The sequence below is a fragment of the Chlamydotis macqueenii genome, chromosome 5, assembly GCF_036417535.1.
Source record: "Chlamydotis macqueenii isolate bChlMac1 chromosome 5, bChlMac1.mat, whole genome shotgun sequence".
Taxonomy (NCBI): Eukaryota; Metazoa; Chordata; class Aves; order Otidiformes; family Otididae; genus Chlamydotis; species Chlamydotis macqueenii.
The window spans coordinates 45,714,313-45,740,239 of record NC_141560.1 but is presented as its reverse complement, the minus strand read 5'-3'; the positions used below and the strand labels follow the sequence as shown (position 1 = coordinate 45,740,239).

The window sequence follows — 25,927 nt, the reverse complement described above, 5'->3', positions numbered from 1 at the left end:
CTCAAATCCTTTATGTCTCAACAGTCTTTTTCTGCAGGCTTCAGAGTTTAATGCCTTTTGTATTTCTTGGCCCAGCCATTATCCATTAGGCAAGGGCAATCAGTTACATTCAAGTAAGCCAGAAAATGACCACTTCTGCAGTGTGCGTTCTGATGATTACCAGTTTGGGCTGGATTAGAACTAATGACCTGGGTTTGAGATGTGAACTGTTATCTTCAATTAAGTACTTTGTTATGCTCTAATAGAGGTAAATTACTTTCTCACTTGTGCTTCTTTGTAGATTATTTAAATTCTCCTCTTATTTTGCCTCATACTTTGCTAACATACATGAGTTTCTGAAAAATGACAGGGTTTTTGCAGATTTCTTTAGTTGCTTTTGTTGAAATTCTTTCAAGCCTGTTTATATTGTCGACCTATAAAACGTTAGCGTTTTTTTTTGTCAGGGGCTGCTTTTGAGCTTTGACCTTGGATGATACAGACCATAGTTTAATAATCACTTGAGAATATCACTATGCTGAACATAAACATACCAGATTTCATTTCTCCCAGTGAGGCAGAAAACAGTACCGTCATTTGGTTTAAACTAAAATAGCCAAATTAACTTAGTGCAAAAAGTGCCATTCATTTAGCAAAGCCTAAGCAGGATGTTCATTTACAGAATACTTTGTGGGCTTTGCCAATTACCAAGCAGTTGACACTTGTTAAACTATTAAAGTATTTCTAAGCTCTTTGACTAGTATTTTACAGCCCTCAATCTCCAGATAATTCCACTGTTATAACTGTACTTCCATGCTAGTAGCATTCCTCATCTTCAAAGCATTAAGCAAATATTAACATATGTTTTTTTATTTACCTGTTAATAAGAACAAGCTAGCACTTTTTTGGGCAGTGCACATTGATATTTTTTCCACTGAACAACATTAGTTTCTGTTCCTACTGTATTTCCAGCTACCTTGTGTGATGGTTTGAATCAACTGAGTGAAATTTTGCTTTATTTGCCATGTTAGAAGATAGATTTTCCTTCTCATACTAAATACATTTCAGTTTATTGATATGTTTTTCCAGCGTTGATATAATGGATAAGTTGAGTATACCACATGTATTCAGCTACAAATATTGATATTTTTGTATGTGTGAGAAACATGATTTAACAGTTGATTATTAAACTTACCTTACCTAAGGATTCTTCTCTTACAGTGATAGATAACCTCACAGTTATCCTATGTTTTGTGGCTAGCATCTCGTGTGTAGTTTTATTTCCACTATAAATTATATCCTTTGAGGCATGAACAACAAATTTTTGGATTTGATTTACAGAATCGGAAACTGGATTTCATTTATTTCACTGGAATGACATTTTTGTTCTTAAGACTACACCTAACCATTTAATATTTTTGGGTTTTATTTTCTCTAAGAGCTTTTTGCTTTGTCTTTAGCTTGGAAGTAGTCATCTAAACATACAAGTGAAAGACATGTTTAATCTTAGCAAAGCTGTTTTTTTGAGATGCACCCAAAGATACTGTACCGTTTTGCTGAACAAAGATAAGAGTCTCCTTGTTCTTACCTGGTTTGTTGCACTGTCTACTGCTTCCTGTGGCTTCATAATTATGCAGCTTGATTTTATGTAATGAGAGTAATTAACTTTAAAATTAAAAAAAAGGGGGGGGGGGCACTTTCTTGCTTTGGATTCCACAAGTCATCCTTTCAGTACTTCCTGTGTTTTCTGACTTTGGGAGCATGACAGGTGTGTTAAGCTCCATTTTCCCAATTCATATTATCTCATACCCTGGGTTTTTGGGGTAAGGAGCTACTATGTTGACTTACACCGGGGTAGAAGGGGAGGGGAAACCCACAGAAAAACATGAATCCTTTTCCTGGTTCTCTTTCCAATTGTTGGAATATTTTTATTAAGCTTATAATGTCTCATATTCTTCTTATTCTTATAAAAGAATGGTGATAGAATTGATGGAGGGATTAAAAAAAGCGTAAGTATTATGGCAACTGTAAAAATAAACTCAGTTCTTGATAATTCTCCTCTTCTCACTGCAAATCTATTCCTTTGACACATTATTAAAATTAAGGAGTTGAAGAGATGAGCCTGAAGCTGAGTTTTTATATCGAAGACTATGTTCAGCCAATAGATTCTGTCAGAAGAGCTCAGACGGCTGATTAGACTTAAGCAGTTAAACAAAAAAAAGATGCTGAATAACTTAGTGTTATAGTTACGTGATGTATTTTGGCAATTAAAATTCATGATTCATGACAGTATCAGATTTCATCAATCAAGAGGGAATAAGTAGAAACTCCTATGTGTCTTGTGGCTAAAATATTTTCAAAGAGGGTTTATAATCTTCATCAGAACATGAAATGGTGGCAACTGCAACTTGGCTTGTGATTCTGCAGAGTGTAAGCACTGTGGTTGGCTCTGGAGAAGCAGAGAGGGTTAATTCCTTTGGTTTTGCCCTATGACCACTTGAGGATGGGAAGCATCATGAAATACTTTCTCAAAGTATTCAATAGAAACTTATCATGAATAATTGGAGCAAAATAGAATAAATCAAGACTTTTTTTTTGGCCTGGTAATTCATAATTGAAACCATATTAAGGTTAGACTGATATTCAGAACAACCCAGCTGAAAAAGCCTTACCCACAGAGGCAGGGGATATATGTCATATATATACATTTGCTTAGATGTGTAGAAGAACTGCTTAGCTACTGTTTAAGTTCAATACACTGTATTCTTACTTCTGGGCTTTTAAAAGTCAGTGCGTTGTTGTTCAAGCAGTGTGGTTTCACTAATATGTTGCTTACAACAAACTCTGATTCCAGTTGTTGAAAATAAAATATACTGGGAGGAAGCCCACTGTCTTGTTCATGGGAGCAGTGAAGTTTTATTCTTCTCAAGTGCTGTTGCTGAGCTTTCCCACTAAGTGATAGTTGGGAAATTCTTGACTCTGTTTTATAATATGGGACGTTTTACACAGCCTTGTTTTCCTAGAGACCATTCTGTGATGCAGTTTGTAATGCGTCTGCTGTGTCTTTCTTCAAGTCTCTCTCAATGGTACTGAGTGTACACCCAAATAGGTTTTGGGGGTAGGACCCTGTCTTTGTTATGTCTGGTGTTTCACCAATACCTCTGAGGCTCTGTAGCATTTATAATGATTGGCCAGTCTTCATTTATGCTCATTGACGTCCTGAAGCTCCTGTCTATCTCACTTTTGTACCCTGCTAAGAATGGTCTGTTTAAAACTTCTCTGTTAACTTGAACCTGAAGACTCCACATCAAGTCCAACCTTGAGCATCCCCTGTAATGAGAATTCAACTTCCTTGTTACCTTGTCCTTAATGTATTAACTTTTTCTAAAATAGAATCAAGTTGTTTTTAATAACTGAGAGGGAGAGCAATATTTGATGTATCTATAGTAAGGCATAATAGTGCCTTACTTATAAGGCATTATTACACATGCACACTTGTGGAAAGCATGCACAGGACAGCTGCAGCAGTCTGAATCCTTCCCTGTATACGTTCCCATTCCTGAATTCTCCTCTCTCCCCAGCTTCAGGCTATCCTTAAATTCTCACTGTCGTTCAGGTCCCACTACTTTGACTTTTCATGTGAACTCCAAAGAACTGTCAGACAACTAAGACTGTGAGACTTAAGTGATGTGAGATTACTTTTAGGAAACTAGCATTTGAACTTGATCCTTTTTGCCCATAAAAATGATTCACAGCAAAGAACCTGTTAATCTTAGATTAATTATCCTGGCTCCTCTAATGATAGGATCTAGAAAGGCAAGAGTGAAGGGGTTGTCTTATCCATAGCTGAGTGTCAGCACTTTGTCAAAGAAAGGTGATGGATGATCAATCCACTGTTGCTGTTTGCTCTTCTCTCTGAGAGTGAAAGTTCCTGTGAATTTCCATCAAGAATGTTAATAAAGGTGGAACTGAAGTAAATGTTCCTTCACTGCTTGGTTTCTTGAGCGGTGACTGGGAGAACCCATCCCTGTGTCATTATCCATTTCATGCTTTGCTGCCATAATGGAGATTTAATTAGGTTGCTGTTGAATTAATTGCCTGTATGGTTTGCTTTTCCCAAGCAGAAATCTGGAAGACTTTAGCAAATTGTGGAGGCTTGAATTTGCCCGATTTCCTGCAGAAAGTGGGGTCAATAGGTCTCAGACTGTAGACACACTCCTCAGGCAGGCAGCAGGGGGTTGGCTTTTAATGGCACTTGAGAGATGCTTAATTGCCTTTTTGAAATGTTTTTCTCAAATGAGAGGCTTGGTTCTCCCATCCATTAGTGAGTGTCTACAGGCTTTTCCCTCCCTCCATCATTCTTTAGTAGATGCATAAGCAAAAACACCTCAAAAGTTGCCTTATTTTTCCTAAGTTATAACCAGCAGAGGAAAATTTTCCTGCCTTTCTGAAAGTAGTAGAAGTTGTAATTTAAGTCATGTACCTAAAATGTAGGTTTTTAAGAGAAAGCTTGATAATTTTTTAGGCACATGCATGTACTCGCACACATACATCTGTATTTTTTTCTGTAAGTACCTAAAATAGTCTTAGATGATAGAAAAGGAATAATCCTTTTACAAGGGTATGATAGCAAGTCTCTGTGGCCAGAGAGGGAAACTTGCTAGATAAACTTCAAGTGGGAGCCATCAATTTAGATGGCAATACTCACCTGGAAGTAGTAAATACAGCATTGTCCATAGATTACCAGTTATGTCTTCTTGTAGGGCAGAAATGTCAGATTTCCTTGACACTCTACTGAATACACCGTTGTTCTGGTTTTGTTTAGTGAGGGGGAGCGTAAGGTAGTAGCTTCTGTAGGAAACTGCTAGAAGTCGCTCCCCTTTGTTCAGTGGACTTGGCCGGGCCTAGGGCGGATCCACTGCTGGCCAAGGCCGAGCCGATTGGTAGCAGAATGTTCCATGATAACACCTCTGCGATAACGTATTTAAGAAGGGAAAAACAGAAAAAAAAAAAGGGAGAAGATGTGAAGCAGCTGAGCGGGGGCAGGGAGGGGGAGGCAGGAGCCTTGTGGGCCTTGCAGGCCTCACCCTCTGGCCTCCCGCTGGGCGGCCGACTGGGCCGGACTCAGCCCTGCCTGGCTGCAAGAAGTGGAGAGGAGATGAGATGTGAATGAGATGTAAAAAGATCCTGAGAGGTGTCTACCAGCCTGTTGTGGAGAATTTTTCTTGTGAGGAACGGCTGCAGACACCAAGGTCAGTGAAGAAGGAGGGGGAGGAGTAATGCGGCTCCTGGCCAAGGTTCCCCTGCAGCCTGTGGTGATGACCATGGTGGAGCAGGTTGTCCCCCTGCAGCCCATGGAGGTCCACAGAGGAGCAGATATCGACCTGCAGCCCATGGAGGACCCCACGCCAGCGCAGGTGGATGCCTGAAGCAGGCTGTGGCCCATGGAGGGCCCGCTGGGACAGCTGTTCTGGAGGGACTGCACCCCGTGGAAGAGATGACCCATGCCAGAGCAGTTTCACGAAGGACTGTGGCCCGTGGGAGGGACCCCACGATGGTGCAGGGGAGGAATGCGAGTTCTTCCCCCGATGATGAAGTAGCGGCGTGAAACAACACATGATGAACTGACCGTGACCCCCATTCCCTCTTCCCCCCTGTGCCGCTCGGGAGGGGAAGGTAGTAGAGATAATGTTAAGCCCGGGAAGAGGGAGGGGTGGGGGGAGGTTATCTTGTTCCCTGTCTCATTCTCCTGCTAGTTTTAGAAATAGATGAATAGTTTTCCCCAAGTCGAGTCTGTTTTGCTTGTAACTGTAACTTTAAGGATTCCTCCCTGTCCTTATCTCAAACCTCGAGCTGTTTTTTTTCTTATGTTATCTCTCCCTATTCTCTCAGAGGGTGGGGGGAGTGAGAGAGAGACTGCCTAGTCTGGTCCCGATCGAGGCTGAACTACGACAAACGTTAAATCTCTGCTTCAAGTATTAATGAAAGAGGTTTCTGAAAGTTGTTTTAAGAAGCTGCTTGACATTACAGGGGTCATTTGGGTAATAGCAGTTGTGGGGTGGGCGTTGTGTGGAAATGAGTCTGTAAAGCTTTAATGAGATGGATTACACTTTGATAATGTTTAGATTGTGATTTACTGTAGGAGTGATTGAAGCTGGAGCAAAATCAGAGGCCTATCCCCATCTGCCACCAGTCATCTTGTAAAATTAGCAAAAGTATGTATAAAAGCTTTAATTTTAGAAAATGTGGTAACCTGAAAGCAGATTTGTCTCTGCACCTTTCAGTTGCTCAAGTAATGGATATGTATTTTCTGAATTACTGTGTGTCATCCTCTGCTATCACAGGTAGCCATGTCCCTTTCATGAACTAAAGTTCCATAGCGTGTCGTTACTATTTCTACATTTTCCTGTTACTCCTGTTGGGTAAAAACTAGAACTTCATGCTTTCTATTAGGAACCTCACGAACAGTTCATGTTGAATGCTGCTTGTACCAGCCCTAATAAAGTATGTGTAGCTGAAGACTAGTCCATCTTTCCAACTATTTCAGGAAATCTACTAAAAGGTATTACTCCTACTGACAGATGCTTGCTTGGAACGTACCTTAGGCCATCCTGGATAAAATACAGCCAAAGCTGTACCTAACTTGAGTGTCTCTTTTCCACCTCAGATATTTGTCCCCACTTCAGGGTTGATGTGTTTGTAGAAGGAAATAATATCCACGTTGTTTTTTTTTTCTTTTTCCTTTGCCCAAATGGTCAAAATGTTATGATCTCTTTTACTAAATAGGCTCTCTATTCTCCTTGTACTTGAAGTTATTCTAGTTAGAGGTGTCAAGCCACTAAACATGAGGAAAGTGATTGTTGGGTGTATAAAGTAACCCAAAGACTAAATAAGGAAATCGAAAATTACGACGTTTCTTTCCTGCAAATATGAGCTGATAACTTTGAGTCTATAAAATGAGCTTTGCTCCTGATACAATCAGGCTTATGGTATGATTTTAGCTGGAGATTCTCGCAGTATTTCTGTAAACTGCTGGCAGTCACTAATCTCTTATGAGTGTTCATAGTTTTTACAGGCTAGGATTCAAGACTTCCCTGCAAAACAGCATCACTCAGTTTCTGCTTTCCCAACTCCCTTTTTCACCTCATCCCAAAAGGTCTTGTTTTTCCCTTTGCTGCTTCTCTCTGAGCACTGCTTAGAACATCAGCTGGAATGGAAAAGTTGAGGCTGTAATGCTGGTGCTTTCATTCCTGTCGAATGGTCCCTTCATGGCTTCCTCCCCCACATTGTCAGCTCCAAAGGAGGTTGGCACATTCAATGAGAATTTAGTTGTCTCTCTTGTCTTTTGCCAGCCGAGCTGGCTTCCTTATGCTGGCAGTGTATTGAAGTAAGACCTTTAAAGTCTTAAAAGGAGTGCCCTTGTTAAAATTCACGGGGAGTGTATAGCTTTCTGAAATTCATCTTTGCATCTCAAGCCTGGGGTTTTTTTGTGGGTTTTTTTGTTTGTTTGTTTTTGGTTTTGTTTTTTTTTCAATGCAATAGGTGGGGGTTTTTTTTGCCAACAAACACGGTTTTGTGGAAGCTAGTACATTATTCCTCTTAGCGCCTGCTTTTGCATTTTTTGCTTGAGTACACATTTTCTGCCAGGTTTATGTTTTTTGCTGCTTTGATTTTGTTGTTGTTAACTCTTTTTCTCTTCTCAAATTGTAGTGCTGATTAGGTTTCTCTTTGTTTATTGAGTCCTGACTGTAAATATAAATGTCTTTAAATAGAGATTAGTAAATGAGAATTGAGTCATGCTAGCTGGCTTCAAAATTCACCATGGTTTTTCTTCTCCACCGATCTATCTGCCTGTTCTACTTTATTTTTTACCTAAAACCCCTCTTGTTTGCAATGTTACAGCTGTGCAAAAATGAAAATTCTATTAAGGAGATTGGAGTAAAGGTTTTGAGACATTTCTGAAGTCCACTTTTGCCAGAATTGGGGAATCAACCTGCCTGCTGATCTGAGCAGATTCAAAATCAAATGGTTAAGTCCTGGCTATGTGAATTACTCCCTGCTGTAATAATTACTCCCTACTGTGATAATTCACTTTAATTGAATTGTTTTCCTTTTTTCTTGTTTTCCTTCACAGAAATGGAGCAGTGTGAGCAACCCACTCTTCCTTCCACTGATCCCACCTCAATCCCAAGGTTTCACAGCTGTAGTTCTGACTTATGACCGGGTGGAGAGCCTTTTCCGGGTCATCACAGAGGTCTCTAAAGTGCCTAGTCTATCCAAATTGTTAGTGGTCTGGAACAACCAGAATAAGAATCCACCAGAAGGTAAGACCCTGTGCTAGCTGTGGTGGAAGAGGGTGAAACTGGGGAAGTAGCATGCCTGCTTGCACCTGTTACAGAATTACCTCTCTTCTACTTCATTAATATGTCTTTGAAAACTATTACATGGTTACTTTCAAAATAATAAATTTGGAGCTTTGTTTGTGGCAATATTTTTGAAAGTGAGATGAGAAAAGCTGAAGTGGCTTGAAAGAAAAAAGAAAAAGCATACCAGTGGTTGTGCTGCTAACTTCTGAATCAAAGGTAACAGATGCAATAGTTACAGAAACCTTTCTGTCCTTAACTTTGCTTTGGGGAGTGGTAAGGGGAAACCCGTCTTTGATTTGTCAATGCCTGGTTTTGTTTCTCCGTAGACACTCTCTCATCGCAGTGAGTACTACTTCTGCTAGACTATTTTCTAGGGCAAGTGTGGTTCATAGCGGCAAAGTCATTTGAATGCTTGGAGCTATAAAAGAAGTGAATGTTTTGACTGATAAAATCAGAACTTGGGATATCTTGAGTGTCTGAAAAGAAGTTCCCACACCACCAGAATATCTTCTGAGAATGTTACGGCTAGCCCGATAAGACAAGATATATATGCCTTTATTTAAATATTTCTGTTTCCAACACATAGGATGTCAGGGTGCTCTTTATGGTCTTTATGAATGAATCCGGTGAAGTCTGCATGGTGTTTTAGATTTTTGAATTAATGGTTATTATAATATGAGGGCACATTCGTAGACCTTTTCCCAAATTATTTAAATGTCTAGATTTTTGGAAGAAGATTTGACTGCAAATGTATATTAATGACTCCAGCATGAACTCAGTGCTATAAATCTCTGGATTCATTTATTTAATTTTCAGTAGCTGATGTGTGCTTTGCTGGCATGGGTATCTGCTGGGCTGGTGTGCTGCTGTACTGTATCCCCTCATGCCAAGGCGTCACTCTCAGGCTGCCCAGTCCTCACAGCTTGCTGCCTACGTTTTCTAACCTGAGATCCTAATCCCATGTTTCTGTGTCTTCTTCCAAATAACACCACTGCACATGCCGTGGCTGCTCTGTCTCCCACAAGTTCCCATTTAACCCAACCCTGGGCTGTCTGCCTCATGAGAAGATGCTGCTCTTTCTCTCCTCCCAGGTCCTCACTTGGAAGTATAGATCCTGGCATTGGTTAATTCCTTAACAAAATCATCATGGAGTAAATGGGAGAGCCCGGGGGCATTGCCCCATATAAAGGAGGGTAGCTAGGCTTGGCCTGTGGTAATCCTTTCCTTTGACAGACAGCCACTCCAGTGCTGCTCGTCTTACTTCCATGCATATTACTTCCTAGGATTAACTGCTTCCAAGTTCTGAACACTAATACTGAAATCCTGAGCATTGTTCTGTGCAATTAAAGCCTTCTCTTCTCATTCTTGATTAAATACTATAGGTAGAGTAGCTGTAAATGAGTTTGTTTCCTGTATGCTGTATGTATGAATCTGTAATTCTCACCTGAAAATTTTTGATTTTGTGGGAGAAGAAATGTTGCCTTCTAGGAATACGTGTTCAAAAATTGGCGTATTTGGTGGTACAGAACCTTGTGTATCCTTCTGTAGTGCATGAAGCATATCATTAGGACTCCTTGCTCTGTAATTCTCTTTTCAGAGGCTTCAGCTGCTGCTATTTTCCGCTCTTGGAAGTTAGCTATTCTGCATAGCGGCAAGATACAATGTAAAAATTAATCCCTGACCGCTCGTCTCAATTTACCATCTTATAACTGCTTCTCAGAGCCAAGCTATTGCTACCATTCACTTGGCTCATTTGCCATTTTGGCAGCTTGCTCCAGTTTAAAGCGGAATAGCTTTATTGTCTGCTCCAAAAAGGTTTCTGTAATCCTGCTGTGCTAAGTACCTCAAATGTAGTGGTTTATTAAATGTTTTTCAGTCCTTTAGAGTGAGAAGTGTTGCATATAAATTGATGGAATTTTTGCAGTAAGAAGTTTTTTCCTAAAAGCAAAAATACCTAGTGCTATATTTAGTTATGTGAGCACTGAATGCAGGTGGATTCAACCCAAATGGATTCTTTCCGCATTTCCCTTGGGTGAGTCTGAGATATAGGAGAGTCAAAGCAAATAAATCATCAGAATGATCCTTTTTGTTAAATCATTCTATTAGTCTTGCCTTTAGAAATTCTTGAAAATTAAAGTGTGTTTAATTTTTTTATGCCTCGATTACCACTAAGTCATTAAACTAGTTTAAAAAAAAAAAACAAAAAACCTTTGCTTATAGAGCTTAGAATTGTGGATTTGAGAGCACAGTTGAAACCATAGGCAATTTTGCCCTTACATTAGCGTAAGTATTGCATTGAAGCAAATAACTATTTGTTTCTAGTGTCCCTTATCCCTTTATTACTGTTATAACCATTGTAATCTCTTGGCCTATGACTAGAGAGAGAGGTCAGTTTGATTAAATTCACTTGTTTTACTCCAGATCCATGCAGGGCAATCCACTTGGCTCTTCAGCCAGTCTCTCGTTCAGTCTGTCTATTAGTGATCCTAATCCTTGGACTTCAAAGCCTCTGCTGTTTATAGCCTGTTAAAGCCAGGAAGTTTCTGATGGATTAGAGCAAGGAATGAGTTTGAAGTTTGTAATGTGCACCACTGTCACTGATAAAGTCTGGTTTATTACCCTGCAGTAGTATCTGCACTTTTATGGCTATTTGCTTTTAATTGGTTATAGCAAAGCTGAGGTGCTTAACCTCCTAGAGCATCAAGTGCTGTATTTCCTGCTCCTTTCCATGCAAGGGACACGTTTTGGAACAGAAGCAAATCTTGGCTTTTGTCGTTGCAACTCTTTGTGTGTTTGTTTGGCTTTGCATGTGTGAGTGGGAGTGCTGGGTGAAAGACAACAGAGTTGGCTTCCTTAGTGATTATGTGTGGTAAATTGAGAATTGGATTTAGGTCTTCTGAGATGTAGCTGGCGTAGTGCCACACAAGTATGACATGTGGCTGCTCCTTTCTTTCCTCTGTCAACACCAGAAAAATATTATAATTGAAAATGACATTGTTGTCAAAGCCATATGTGTTGGAAATAGAGGGAATCTGTCTCTAGGAATGGAAAGTTTTGAAGTGCATGCAAATTCTAAAATTAATGTTTTGTTGGGGTTTGTTTTGTTGTTTTTTTTTTTTAATGAATGCTTATGTGTTTGTAATAATGTCTTTATGTAATGAAACTCAGCGAACTTAGGACTTAAGAGGAAAACAAAATAAAAATTAAATATTCTATTCTAAATATTGTACAAAATTTAAGATGCTGCACGCCTCAACAAATGCAACATTCCATAAGATAAAAATCCTTTTTTTTGCTTGTCCTCAGCATTTAGTAAAGTTTGAGTGAAAAGGTTTATTTGTCAGCATGACCTGAAAATGAACTAATGGGGATTTTTGTCAGACAAATTGCGAGACTGAATTGTGGTCACTGTGCTATCAGTACTGCTAAGCATCCTTCAGTGCAGGTAAGAGGCTGTCGCTGATACCAGCTGCTGTGCCGCTGAGTGTTAACAGGTGTGGGGAGTGTACAAGGTGTATGGAAAACAAACTCTTTGCAAATCTAAGCCTGTCGAGGGAGATGCAGCTCTGATACAACTGACAAAATTTTGTCATGTTGGCTGATAGTAAATAAACAGCTTAGAGGGCAACTGACTGAATGAACACCTGACTGGAAAATTTTCACCCAAATAATATATGAAAATATAGAGTTGGAGAAAAAGTAACTACATGTATATGGGCTGGAAATCAGCAGCAATTTAAAGACTGTTTCTAATTTGAAAGTTAGTGTCTACTTTGAAATCAAAGTAAAATATAAATATGAATAGTAAACTGCTTTTTATAGGTTTAATTTAATCTGAGTACCTTCAAACCATTTACAAATATATATGTATCATGGCTATATAACCATAGATTAACTGGTTATTCCCACTTGACAGCTTTAGAAACTGGGGTACCCAGAGGTGAAGTATTCACTATCACTCAGTAATCCAGCTTCAGGGCAAGGAATACATTCAGGAAGGTCCTGTACTTTGGCTTTTATTTTGCTTAGTTGAAAACACTTCCTTTCTATGCTTTCTCTTTGAGAAATATCATAGAGAGAGGTATGTGAGAAGGGGTGGAAGCTTTACTGTGTATTTTGAGGTAATTGCTGAATCTGTGCGCCAAAGTAGGACCACTGTGCTTTGGATGAGACTGGAAACCAAGGGTCTAATCTGAGCAGTGTCTTAGGAAAAAAATAAATCTACAACAGACAAATGTATGAGCAACACAGATGTCTTGTGCAAACATTTTGGAGTTTTCAGAGTGCTTATGACGGTAAAAACATTGAATCTTTTATGTGAAATAGCAGAAAGTATCTCATACAATGATGATTTTAATCTGGAACCTTAAAGCTTCAGAGAATAATTTTGCTGAGCTTAAGTGCTTTCTGGATTTAGAGAATGTGATCTCTGCTCCGTGTCTTTGGCTGAGTTTGGCATATATTCTCAGTATTCAGGGTATGTCAGAAGTCTGTAAAACCAGTAGTAATGTTAGCAGGCCCATGACTGCATGTATAATATTAATAAAAAGATTAAAAACTTTGAAATATCATATATTTTTTTTCTCACCCACTCTGCATCCATTAAAATAAACATTGTGGTCCAAGTGTCTGCTGCTGGCAGTATTTGCATAGACAGGATGTTTTTTCATTTCCTCCATCAGCCAAATACTTTTGCCTTTTCATTTGTATTTGTCTAAATTGCTAGTTCTGAAATTCAAGAAAATAGTTTCCACCAATGTTTCATCACATTTGTTTCAGACAATTGAAGAAACCATTTTGTCTACCACATAAATGGTATAAAAATGTATACATGCATTACTGTTAGTAAATATGCAACAAGCTACGAATCATGTGTGGTAGCTTGATTCCATTATAGGTTCACCTTTATAAAAATGAAAAGTGTCTTTTAAAGAGTGTGTATTTTCTAAGTAGTTGTATTGGTAGTGGTTCCTGGAGCTGAGCTGCTGATAAAGGTATGGACTATAAGGTATTATTGCAATAATCAACTCTGTGCTTCAATTTGATACTACTAAGGGACAACATTGATATAAACCACTGGGGATAAGAAACCTGAGTATCCTATGGATTATTGTATCTTAAGAAATTGTTGACTTTAAAAGAGTAATAAAAAAAAATCTTCAGTGGCAAGTTTTTTTTTGCCTTTAATAGTCAGCACCAGTAGGGATGTTTTTTTGAACTCTTTAGATTTTGAATGAATTTGGTTTCTTAACAATGGACTTAATGCCATTTTCCTTAATGAGCTAGAGAACTAATTCATGATGGTTTAAGTCTTCCATGAGTCATCTTATGAACATTTTCCAATGTTATTTCCCAAGGAAGTCTAGAAATTTAGCTTAACAAACACAGCTTAACAAAACTGGACTCTAAATTATGTCCCAGAAACCAATATTCTATTTTGTTATATGTAAGAGGAATTCTGTGCATTACTGTAAACCACTATAAACATTGTAATGTAAGCAGAAGGCACCTGTTTAGAACAGATAGTTCTAATTTGAAGCAGTTGAAATGCTTGGACAGACTTTTTCAGTCAACCATTATTGAAGGAATTCTGGTAATAAATATGTAACATGTTTGATTATGTTGTTTCTGGCAGTTTTTTTTAAACTTAGATTCCAGCTAAGTTCTGCCATTCAGTCTTTGAGACTGAAAAAGTACTTGTTAGGCTTCCATCATCCATTTTCAATTAATTGAATTCATACAGACTACTATAGGCCGATTAGAATGAGCGTCAAAGGAGAGATTTTTATAAAAGATCAGGTGTGAGATGTTGAGCATGGTGTATGGGTTTCTGTGCAGCTGCAGGTACGTACAGAGGAGCATGTTTAGAGATGTTTTCTGCCAGTTTTTTATTGATCTTAGTCTACCTTGCGCAACTTCTGGAAAAGTTTTTCCTTTTTACAGTTCCAAGTGGGCTCCATAGAAATTGTGGGAACTCTGAGCTTAATATGATTTAATAGTCTGGTGCCAAGTTATCAGCAGTCGTGAGATATTTCTAGTTGTTGTTACTGAGGAAGTAAAACAGGAAAAGTGTGTTTGTATGAGCAACTTTTTATGAGTAATCAAAATGCAATTATTTTAGACAATAAGTACTTTTTTTCTTATTTTAGTTTGTCATATTACTCTCAATACTGGCCAGCATTCAGTTCTTGCTATCAAGAGTACACGCTGCATTTCCAGCTCTTCCTCATTATCCTTACCTGCTGCTTGCAATTGCAAATGCAACAAACCATCAGCATTCAGGTTCCACTTGCTGTTTTTGAACTTGATACTGCTTAGAATGGATGTCCCAAGAATATTGTTTAGCTATGTACAGCAGCTGTATTGATTCTCACTTTCCCTGGGTTGAATGTTGAAGCTGGAAATGGATGATTAATAATTAGAACAAGTAATTTCCTATATAAAAACACTTCTGTCTGCTGACTAGATAGATAATAATGTGTCTGCTGCTAAAGGACCCCTTCAGATGCTATTAATGTCCGAGTTTCTCAGAAGCAAGGATACAAAGAATGATGCTATTTAACAACATGATGGTGCCATTTCACTTTGAAAAGAGATAATACACTCCATAGAAATGTTACTCTATTATTTTTAATGATCCCTCTTTTATATATTATGTAACAGTTCATTTAGAGCTGAGAAACAGGGCTGGATTTCAGACTAAGAATTAATTTTTATATAAGCATTTTGCAAGCTTATGTTACTGACATTTTTGTAACAAACATCTGATGGCAAGCCTAGGGAGGTGTGGAAAGTGAAAGAGGTTTTTGGTGAGGGTATTCCTTTAGCTTATAATGAAGTTGCCTCTCTCTCTCTCTCATGATTGTCTTCCCTTCTCTTCCTTATGTCTTTCATGTAATTCACTGGGAGTTGTAGCTGAGAATTGCGTTTTTGGAGGATGGGGAGTTTTGCTGCTCTTCTGTATAAGAGTGTTTTAAATGGGAGTGTAATTATGGCACTTTTTTGATCCTGCAGTTTGTGGAAATAATCTTGAAATCATGCTTGAAAAATTTGCTATGAGATGTGAACTTGCAGAACTTAATGGTGGGATTGTGGGCTGGCCAGAAATACAGCTGTGTATGTGGTTGTGGGCATTGTAAACCCATTAGAAGTAGAAGCTGCATTTGGAAAAGTTGTGAAACTGCTGATTTTGTGTTTAGAAGACCACAGGCTGTTTTCTGTGGGCAGTTCCTGCAATCAGTGCATCAGTAGTCCCAAATAGCACGAAGTGCCAAGAATGCCCTGAGTCTTCTTGCCAAAGAGCAAGTGTAAGTGTTGTTCAAACACTCTTCTCTCATAATTATTTCAGTATGATGTGCAATAGGAGGTGCCTGTCATTCTCTTCAGACTTAGAGACTGAAGAGTCTCTATATAGACTTTTACACACTGCAGAGAGCTTTATTTTTGTATTTTACCTGTCTTCTACTGCCTCTCAGAAAGTCCTCACTGCTTTTAAAAGAAGTAAGAATAATTTTGAGTCCAAACATGCACTTTTACTTTTATATGCTTAAAGGTTCTCGTGCCATTTTGAAAGACTTCATCTACCTTCTTGTCTTGGGCTTTTTTTATCTTTGTCATATTCTGTTAAATGATGCAGTATCCTCTTACTGTAAGAATAAAGCATTTGCTTTTACCTTGGTTATAATAGAGTCTACTAAACTGAGAATCTCTGCCATGTATGTTTTGCTGGTGCTGAGGTTTCTCATAACTTTCCAAGCAGTATCTGAAAATTCGGAGCCTGGTGTTACAGAAGTGGCAGACCCTGTCTCCAACTTCTCTTCAAGCCACATTCCTTCTGTATATAAAAAGGAAAAGTACAAATACTCTTGTGGTCTTTTAAAATATAGACAATTGTAACTATCCTGATGGATTCTAAAACTTTGACTTCTCAAGTAGCTGTTGTCTTTTTTTTTATTGACTATATATTTCTTTTGGAGTTCCTGCAGCAGGGCTGGCTTTGAATACTTGGATCTCTGAGTGGAGCCTGCTGTCCTTTGTGACAGTCATTTTTGCCCAGGCTGCCAAAGTCGTTACCCAGGTGTCATTGTGTCATGACATCTCCCATGCGCTTTTCATCTGTGTAGGTGCAGCAGTTGTCAGTATCGGGTCAGCCTCTAGGCAGCAAGTGGTCTTATGCTTTCTTTCATTTTGCATGCTGCAGAATAACTGGTGCCCTAATGTCTTATTCAAAGCGTGTCCAAAATGCTGATATTTTCCATTCATTAATTTAAGTCCAAATCCAGAAACTTTGTATTAAGTTTCTCAAGGCACAGATATTTTACAGTAACATACCTCTTTTTTTTAGAATCAGTCGTTTTGAGAGGCTTCCCAAGAACTTAGTAAATCATGTGGGTTTAACAGGATTTGCTGACATCTGAGATGCGTGCTGATTATAATTGGATTACACCTTCATTTTTCATACACTTTTCATTACTTTTTCTTCTGTTACCGTATTTTTAGGCAAGTGGCATGTCTGTTAGTAAGTTTTCAAACAGTTGATTTTCTGAAGAGCTAGAAGTTTAAAGCATCCATACTTGCTTGCTTTTCTGAATTACTGTTTTTCAAACCTAGTGACTTTTCAGTTTCAATTTTTATTTCAGTGTATTCCTGTACTGAAATAAGATCTTTGTTGCAATTTGGTTGTATCTTTTTTTTTCTTTTTTTTTTTTTATGTGTAGCAGATGTGAAAGGAAGAAAAGCCTAAATAAAAGAGTACTTAACATGTATAAAATGTAAACTTTGTTGGTACTTATAAATACAGATTCACAAATGCATACATACATATGGCAATTCTGATGGCTAATGAAACATTTGTGACAGTGGAGTCTTTTAGGGACCTGGCAGGCTACTTAAAATTATTTGATAGCAATGCTGGGGTTACAGTTGGATAGTTATAGGCAATTAGCCTAAGGTCTTTAAGTCTGCAGTCTTTATGAGGCTGTGATATGTGTCTTTGCAGGGTACTTGTAGCTAACTGTCTTACAAATATGGATGCTTGCATGTTGTATGGTAAACTAGCAAGAAAGCAGTGAGTTGATTTGAGATTACTAATTTGCAATAAGCAATTCCAGTTATTGAGTGTTACTGCCTCCCGAGGTTATGATGATTAGCCAGATGAAAATTCTGGAATGTCAGTAGTGTCCTGCTGGAATCATTGTTTCAGATTATGTTTCAAGTGGATTTCAAAGACCTTACAACGCTGAGAATAAAATGAGCGCATTGCACTCTAATTGGAATCTATGGCTCTTGAACATTTTTCTTGTGGCCCCAAGGCACTTGCTGTAGCTCCACAGCTGCTGGCTGACTGTGACTTCCATTGGAGCCCTTCAGTAGCATGGTTGAATCCTTCTGACTGGCTTCTAGTCAATATTACAAGGTGCTAAAGTGTATGTCGATGTTTGGGGTGATACCTCTTGCATTCTGCTAGAAGGAAAAGACGTGAGTAAAACTGGACAAGAACCTGCATACGTGTCAAATACAGGCCATGGTCTACAAGACCACCCAGATCAAGGTAGATTTTACAGTCACTTCTTCAGTCTCACAGGAAAAACCTCAGGGTAGGAAAGTGGATACAAATTTTGCCAGTAAATATCACTCTGTATTTCTTCTCCTTTCTTTTGACCACCCATGCATGCCAATCCTTCTTTCTAAAATACAGCTCCAAGAAAAACTGGCTTTTGAAGACTCTTACTGTGGTTTGGAAATGCTGCTTTGTTTTCCCAGTGAGGTAGTGTTTGGACTCTGGTGTCTTTAAGCAGCGTGCTGCTCTGTGTTTTATTTAAGAGTATTGTGTGAGCTGTTAAATCTGAGAGGCCTAGTGGCAATGAGGACACATACACTAGTTCCTGGGAGCAAGTTTTGTTTGTACATTTTCATGGGTTTGTAGAATTTGAGAAGGAAGGGGCGATAAGATCATGTGGATTGACCTGCAAGTTGTGAGTCGCCACATCACCTTTCTTTTCAGTCCAGTGGCTTCTGTCTAACTTGAGTGCATCACCTATAACAATATCCAGCCTTATTCAAAGACAAGATGTACAGAATCAGCTGCTGTCCTTGTTAACTTCCTCCAGAGGTTAACCACTGTTACTATTAAAAATGTCTGCCTTATTTATACTTTGAATTTGCCTGGCTTTAGATTCCAGTCATTGTTTTTGTTATGTCTTTCTCTAGAAGGTATGTGGCATTTTTCTTCCTGTAAACTTGTAAATGTTAATCAAATCCACTTTTTGTTCCTTCTTTTAATAAGCTAAACAGATTGATCTCCAAGTTCCACCATAAGACATTTTCTCCTGCCCTCAAATAGCTTACGTGGTTCTTTCCTGCACCATTTGCAGTGTTTTATAACATGGTTTGAAAAATACAAACACCAGAATCAAACAGTATTTTACCGTCTGTGTGACTACATCTGCATTCAGGGAAAATTGCCCTCCACACCCCCTGCCCCATTTCTTACTACTTACCCATCTACGTATGAAAAAAAATACATACACAGGATATGAAAACAAACAAAAAAAAATACATTAATTCATTTTGCTGAAGCAGCGTGCTGAGAACTAAGGCCCACTCTGACCCTTTAATCCTTTTCAGCAGCTGCTTTTAGGGAAAAAGTTTCCTTGGTTCTGGTGTTTAACTATGTGTCAAGTTGTGGCAGCTTGGTTTTTGTTCAAATGCACCTAGTTTGCTAAACAGTCCGGAGTGCTCAGTATGACCTTATTGTCCTCACTGTTTTTCATGTCCCCAGGCTTTGTGTCACTTGCAAATTGCACTGGCAATTTATATGTATTTCAGATCACTGATGAACATTTCAGTGGCTTCAGGCCCAATGTCACTTCTCACAGAATGCCACTTACCACAGAATCACAGAATGGCAGAGCTTGGAAGGAACCTCTGGAGATCACCCTGTCTAACTCCCCTGTTCAAGCAGGGTCTCCCAGAGCAGGTTGCACAGGGCCATCTCCAGCTGGCTTTTGAATATCTCCAAGGATGGAGACTCCACTACCTCCCTGGGCAACCTGCACCAGTGTTGAGTCACTCTCACAATGAGAAAGTGTTTCCTCATGTTCAGAGGCAACTTCCTGTGTTTCAGTTTGTGCCCATTGCCTATAATCCTGCCACTGGACACCAGTGAAAAGAGCCTAGCTCTGTCTTCTTTACATCTTAACTTCAGGTATTTGTACGTATGGTTGAGACCCTCACTGAGCTTTTTCTTCTGTAGGCTAAGTAATCCCAGGTGTCTCTGCCTTTCTTCATAGGAGAGGTGCTCCAGTTCCTTCATCATCTTCTTGGCCCTTTGTTGGACTCTCTCTGGTATGTCCATGTCTCTCTTGTACTGCAGAGCCCAGAACTGGGCACAGTGCTCCAGGGGTGGCCTTACCAGTGCTGAGTGGAGGGGAAGGATCACCTCCCTCGAGGTGTATCCTTATACACGTTTTCATTTGACACAGAGAACAACTTATAAATCATCTGAGCAGTCACTTTGTAATTGATTTCATGTATTTTTGCTTAGTTTTCTTATCGTATACCATTGCCATCCCCTCCGTTTCTCCAGTGTAAGAAACTCAAGTGTTCATCTATCTGCTCTTCACAAGGTACTTAGACTCATCTTACAGTGCTCTCTTTTCCCTGAGATTTTAATTGAAATATGTTTATTGTGAAAGCTGGAAGAAACCAACAGATCACATTTGTACTTGTTTAGCAGTTTGTTTAGCTATTAATTAAACTACTTTTTGATGATCTGGTGCTTTTGGGATGCATAGTACTGTTAAGCTTTGTACTAGAAAATGTATATGGTTAAATATGTGCATTTAGAATTAATGTTTAATATTCAGTCCTTAGTTGTGTTTCTTTTAGCTTGGTGCTCTTTCCTTATGCCTGCAGTTATACTTTTGTAGGAATAGAATAGGAGTTTGAAAAATATTTAATATATGCAAAAACCTGCAGAAACTGTTAGTGTAACACTTAATGTGCCACATTTTAAACACATGGCAAGAAGTGGAAATCTGATTTTGTTGTAGAGTGAATTGGATCCAGTTTTGTATCTACAGGGTTTTTTTGGTTGCTAGTAAAAGCATCATTTTGACTTCTGGATTTTCATGATTATGTACTCCAGTGCTCTGTTCTACTTGGAAGGATGCTGTAGGGCACATGTAGAATCCTTTTGCATTTATCTAGCTTAATTTATCACTGTCACATAGGACTTTGAAGATGAAAGAAATTACTGATACACAGAATCTACTCCCTAACTGTCAGTAGTGATTAACATTTTAGGTATATCTAGAATTTAGATGGATACAATAAAATTTATTTTTTTCAGCACTTGATAGAACTAACACTCTTTTTCAATTTCTTTATGGCTCTAGACTTGCAGTCAATGATTGTATACTGCTGCTTCAAATTCTTTAAAATAGCTGCAGATGAGTAAAATATATTTTCTTGCTGTGTCTCCTAAAACAGTACATAATATTGCTGACTCTTGTTATGTGATTATCACAGACTGCTGTTTTGGGCAAGCTGTCCCCCATATTGCTGCCTGTGAAGCTCTCTGTAGAGAGTCAGAGAGGGAAACGGAGCTGAACTTTTGTATCTTGCCTTCATACGCTTACGTATTTGCCTAACTGAAAGTTAGTGTAAATTTGCAATTAAGAAGCTTTTGTTTAAGATGTGAAGAAAAAAAAAGAGTAAAGAGAAGCTAAGACAAATGTGCAGACTTGCTCAGAAGTATAACATTGAACTCCATTTATTTTAATTTTTCTCTCTAGAGTCCCTCTGGCCAAAGATTCGTGTTCCCCTGAAAGTTGTTAGGACTGCAGAAAACAAACTTAGTAACCGCTTCTTCCCCTATGATGAGATTGAAACAGAAGCAGTGTTGGCTATTGATGATGATATCATTATGCTAACCTCAGATGAACTCCAGTTTGGCTATGAGGTAAGAGAACTGCTTTTTTTTCCTGTCTCTTTGGCTGTCCACTTCAACATTGCATGTGCATATGTGGAAGAATCACTGCACAGTCTGCTGATTCAGGCTATTGTATCTCTCTTTACCGTAACAATTCAATGCTGACTGAAATGTTTTTACAGATAGTCATTACTTTATGGAAAAAACTGCCAGCTAACAGAAAATTTTTTGGTAACTGGCACAGTAATGCAAAGAGACTCCAGAAAATGTTGTGTAGTTGGTGAAATGGAAGCAGTCTGGAGACTGTACATTGCATTCTTCTTAACAGTTTCAAACAGTTTTCAGACAAATCAGAAGTGCTATCCAAGTTAATGTGTCTTGATGGACAAGACAAGTTTCAGAGATTAAATGTTGAGAACAGAGGAGGCCTCTTGAGGACGTGCTGAAGTAAAGTGGAGTGCAATGAAAAGAGGAACTGAAGAATGTCAAGGAGGAGATGTGTGTTTCATATGCTTGAAATGGCAAAGCTTCAACAGCTGCTGTTGTAATGAGAGTATCAACAAAAAGAAAGTTGGTCCAAATCAGTTACCCATGGCAGTACAAGGAGGTGAAAGTCTTCATAGGCATTTGAGTTGTTTGTTAAAAAGTGTGCTTACTTAAAGCACCAGTGTTATCTTCTTTCCAAAACTCTTGATTTGAATGAGTTAATTTTTGTCTTCCATTTGTATTTGAGTATATAACACAGTCCATAATCTGACATTACTATTATATGTGTATATTTAAGACAAACATGCCATGTTTGTAAATAAATCCAAACATTAGAATACCATATTCTAAGAAAGGTTTGAATCATTTCATCACACCTGTACCTGCAATATCAAGAGCAAAACAAGAACAGGTTTCATACATAAGAGCTAGAACACAGATTGGTTACCTAAATTGAGTGGAAATAGTTAAAAGCACTTTTCTAAAGGGTAGAAAGCAAACTAAATGCGATAGTTGTCTCATTTTTAATGATTTTAAGTGTAGTTGTTAACACAAGAAGTTATTTTTTTAAGAGATGTTGAAAGTCCTTCTTTAATGTCAATACATATGTGGTAAAATACGGCTCTTTCTCCCTCTCAAGTGAAAGGGACTGTTAGCAAGTAACAAGATTTTGGACTTGTGAAATGACTTGTGGTAATGTAGGTATGCTGATGTAATAACAAAGATATTAAGTAGTGGAGACAGAGGTTTAATCTATCGTGTGTGTCTCCAGAAAGGAAATACTTCCCTTGCCAGGTTAAGAGTAACGGGTTAGTACATGAAGTGTGAAAGATGGAACGAAGAGAAGACAACTGAAGGAAGGGGTTTTTTTGGCTGCATATGCCTTCCCTGTGCTCAGTTTTCTACACAGAATGTTTTAAGCACTGCACTGCAACATCAGAGCAATCAAGTGTTGGCAGTTCTGCAGGCTGACTTACTTTTGTCTGTGTTGATGCTGTAGCTACTCGTTTTGAGGGTGAACTGATGGGATGAAAGACAGCAAATCCATAACGTGCATGCTGTGTAAATCCTGGCTCTGTTTGCAGTTTGACTTTCATTTTCATTGAGCTGTCTCAAAGTAAATAAAAATAAATTTTATAAAACCTAAGTGACTGGGTAAGTAGTTCCAAATGAATCTCTGCTACTGGCAAAGTAGGCTTGGAGGGCTTTGAAGCAGAGATTCAAACTGCAGCTGAGTTTCAACTGTGTCAGCCAGAAGTCATGAGAAGTAGAACTGTGGCGCTTGTGCGTCTGAAGCGTTAATTTAAACATCCTCAATGGAAAATATCTGTACCTTCACATATATTGAGTGTGGTCACTTCAGCAAAGAGTTGTCCTCATGACAAAAAAAAAAGGAGGCAAAGAAAAGTTGATGTGAATTTCTCTGCAGCCAGTGTGATTAGGTGGCAGTTGGGACTTAGAGCTCTTCATCCCCAGGCCTGGCTGTTGGACTGTGCTGGCTAATTTATTGGCTGCCTGTGGGACCGTATGCGTTGGTTGCAGGGACTATCTGAGTTACAGTCCTTGCATTCAGTGTGTGCATGGAGCTGTTTGGACACAAGGTTGTTTCGTCTGGCAGATTAAAAACTATTGCTTTTGCAGTTTTTTGCATTTTATTATAAGTCCTATTCCTTTTTGATTCTGGGAATTCAGCTTACTACACAGCCACATTGATGGAAAATTAAAATGCCTTGTTGGGCAGATCGTTGAGACAAACTTGTGGGTAGTTTGAATCTTTATATTTTGAGATTGCTTTTTATTTTCCCTGTAAAATAAATGAATAGAAATGCCTTTGAGTACAGAAGCACACTAGATAATTTTATAAATACACAGTTTTCTTCATATAGAGGGTGGGTGATGTAGTTGCTGCTCCCTGGCACAGAAATCAGGAGCTGAAGATTGATCTTTCCTGTCCCTGAGTGTCTGTGACTTGCTTGACAGGCCTGGGCTGGGTCCCAGATGTTTAAATTGTGCTCAGCCTGTGATAATTTATTTATCTGTTTATGTGTGTTACCAGAAAAGTATCTCTCAAGCTCTTGACTCATTTGCAGGGGAATCCAGAGGGAACAGTAGCAGCATATAATGTTACTAGAAAGTTTTCTTTTAAAAGTATGTCTGCTTCTGCTTTGGTCATAAGAAGGGCTGGAAACGTGACATTCAGTAATTTTCTTTTCTCCTCTTGATATCCTTGAGACTTTACGTTTAAACATGTGGCAAAACCCCCTCTGTCACAGACTTGTCTGAATGTATAGAGCAAGCCTAAAAACACCAGAAAACTTTGATCTCTGTACACTTTCAGCCATAAAAAATTATAGTAACACTCAAAGTGTCAGACATTTTTTTACTTGTTAAAAGTGAACTATTATGGTACAGTGATTTATGACATTGCGTAAATCTATTGGAGCAAGCAGAAAAATAGTCCCTGTGTGCTGCAATATTAAGGTAGCAGAAGAATACTCATGACTTTCTGACTTTGAAAAAAGTATTCCTGTTAAGGTACATGATGAAATCACAGGCGTAGCTTGTGGCACTGGAAAAAAAACCTGTTAGGGCTAGACAACTTTTTCCTCACTTACCAATCTTTGTTGTTCACAGAGGGAGTATCAGAGAGACTCAAGAAAAGGAGCGAGTATTTAGATCATCATAATCTTAAAAAATTAAAGCAGAACCATTGGCTGCTCCTGAAGTGTTTGGTGTTTGAGTAAAGACTGAAAGCACACATTGTAGCATTCCCATCTCTGTCTCAGCTGGCCTCAGAGCAGATGGCTTAGCATTCCTATCATCTGGAAAAGTGGGGATAATAGTTTCCAAGTATGAAGTTCATGAAGATTTCTTATTACGTACTTATGCAGCACTTTGTCCTTACAAAGACATAGTATTTTTATTACAGCAATAACAGAAATAATTTAAATGGGAATTATGAGTCCATGTTTTTTGTTCATAGACAATATTGTTTGATGCATTGCTAAGTTTGTGTTTTTTTCTGTTGGAAGCTTTTTGCCTTCTGCCAGTAGATGACCTTATTCTGTCTCAGGGGTGGTTTTCAGTGCTTCATGTCTCTGGTATTCTTTAAAAAAAAAAAAACAAAACAAAAACTTCCTGATGAATTGCATATTTCACTAGACTAAAATCATCATGAAGGTTGAATGCCTTCTTTAGAGGAACTCTTCCATACCTCTTTTGACTGTTAAAAATGTATTTTTCAGCATTCCTTATATAACTCCGCTTACCAAAAGACTTCTGGCCACATAACTGCTGGCCATGTTCAAAGCTCTTCTTCAAATTGAAGTTATTTTTAGAAATTTGTATGCACGTAAAGCATCACTTATTTTAATGGGCTTTGGATTTACATTTTGCTTTGGTTTTTTGTAATAGCACAAGCCGTCCCTTTGAGGACTGAGCAAGAATGAAGAGTGGATGGAGCTCTAGGAAGAGAGAAGGAATACTGATTGTCTGTGTTTTCTTTCATTTGTAGAGGATAGTCAGTGTTTCGTTCTTACGACTTTGCCATTGTAGCTTTGGAAACACTGATTATTCTTCTGTTCATTAGATTTTAAAATTTTCTAGTTGTAATTAGCCAGTTCGTGAAGTTGCATGTGACTTAATATAGTCTAATAAATTTAATGCATAAATGTTGGAGTATATTCTGGAAAAGGAAGTGCTTCTCTGTCTTTTGGCTACATGGAAGAATGAGCTGTGTCAACTGTTCTGATGGCACGGTGAAACAGCACAGAATAGTTGGAGCTAGGAGGCAGAGAGAACCGTGGAGAGGTGAGACTGGAGGGTTTTAGCTAGGCTGTTTATGTTCACTTGAGGAACTTGATTTGGAAACAAAATTACTATCATTTTCTCTTGGTGTCTTTTACAAGATTTTTAGTAAAACTACCAAGTCAGAACTTTTATTTGACTTTTCATCTGGAAGATGCTTTGTCCAAAAATATTTATCTTCAGGGTTGTCTAGCAGAGTCACTGGAATACTATTGTCTGCAAAGAAGCATACCTCCTCTTCACTTGGCAATATGTTTTTCCTTGGATATGTCCCTTACCAGTATTAAATCAGGCTATCCTTCTTTAGTCTGAGAAAGCTAATAAGATCACTGGCTAAAATGGAATGTATTCCTAACAG

The 25,927-nt window shown here is 38.5% G+C and overlaps 1 protein-coding gene across 1 annotated transcript in view; it reads left to right on the top strand.

Moving 5' to 3' along the window:
• Positions 1-25,927, top strand: part of EXT2 (exostosin glycosyltransferase 2) — an 81,328-nt gene that overhangs the window by 43,802 nt on the left and 11,599 nt on the right. Inside the window, exons 9-10 of the mRNA XM_086748380.1 lie at positions 8,111-8,300; positions 21,140-21,306. Coding sequence (XP_086604506.1) covers positions 8,111-8,300; positions 21,140-21,306 — 357 coding nt within the window. The remainder of the gene's footprint in view (positions 1-8,110; positions 8,301-21,139; positions 21,307-25,927) is intronic.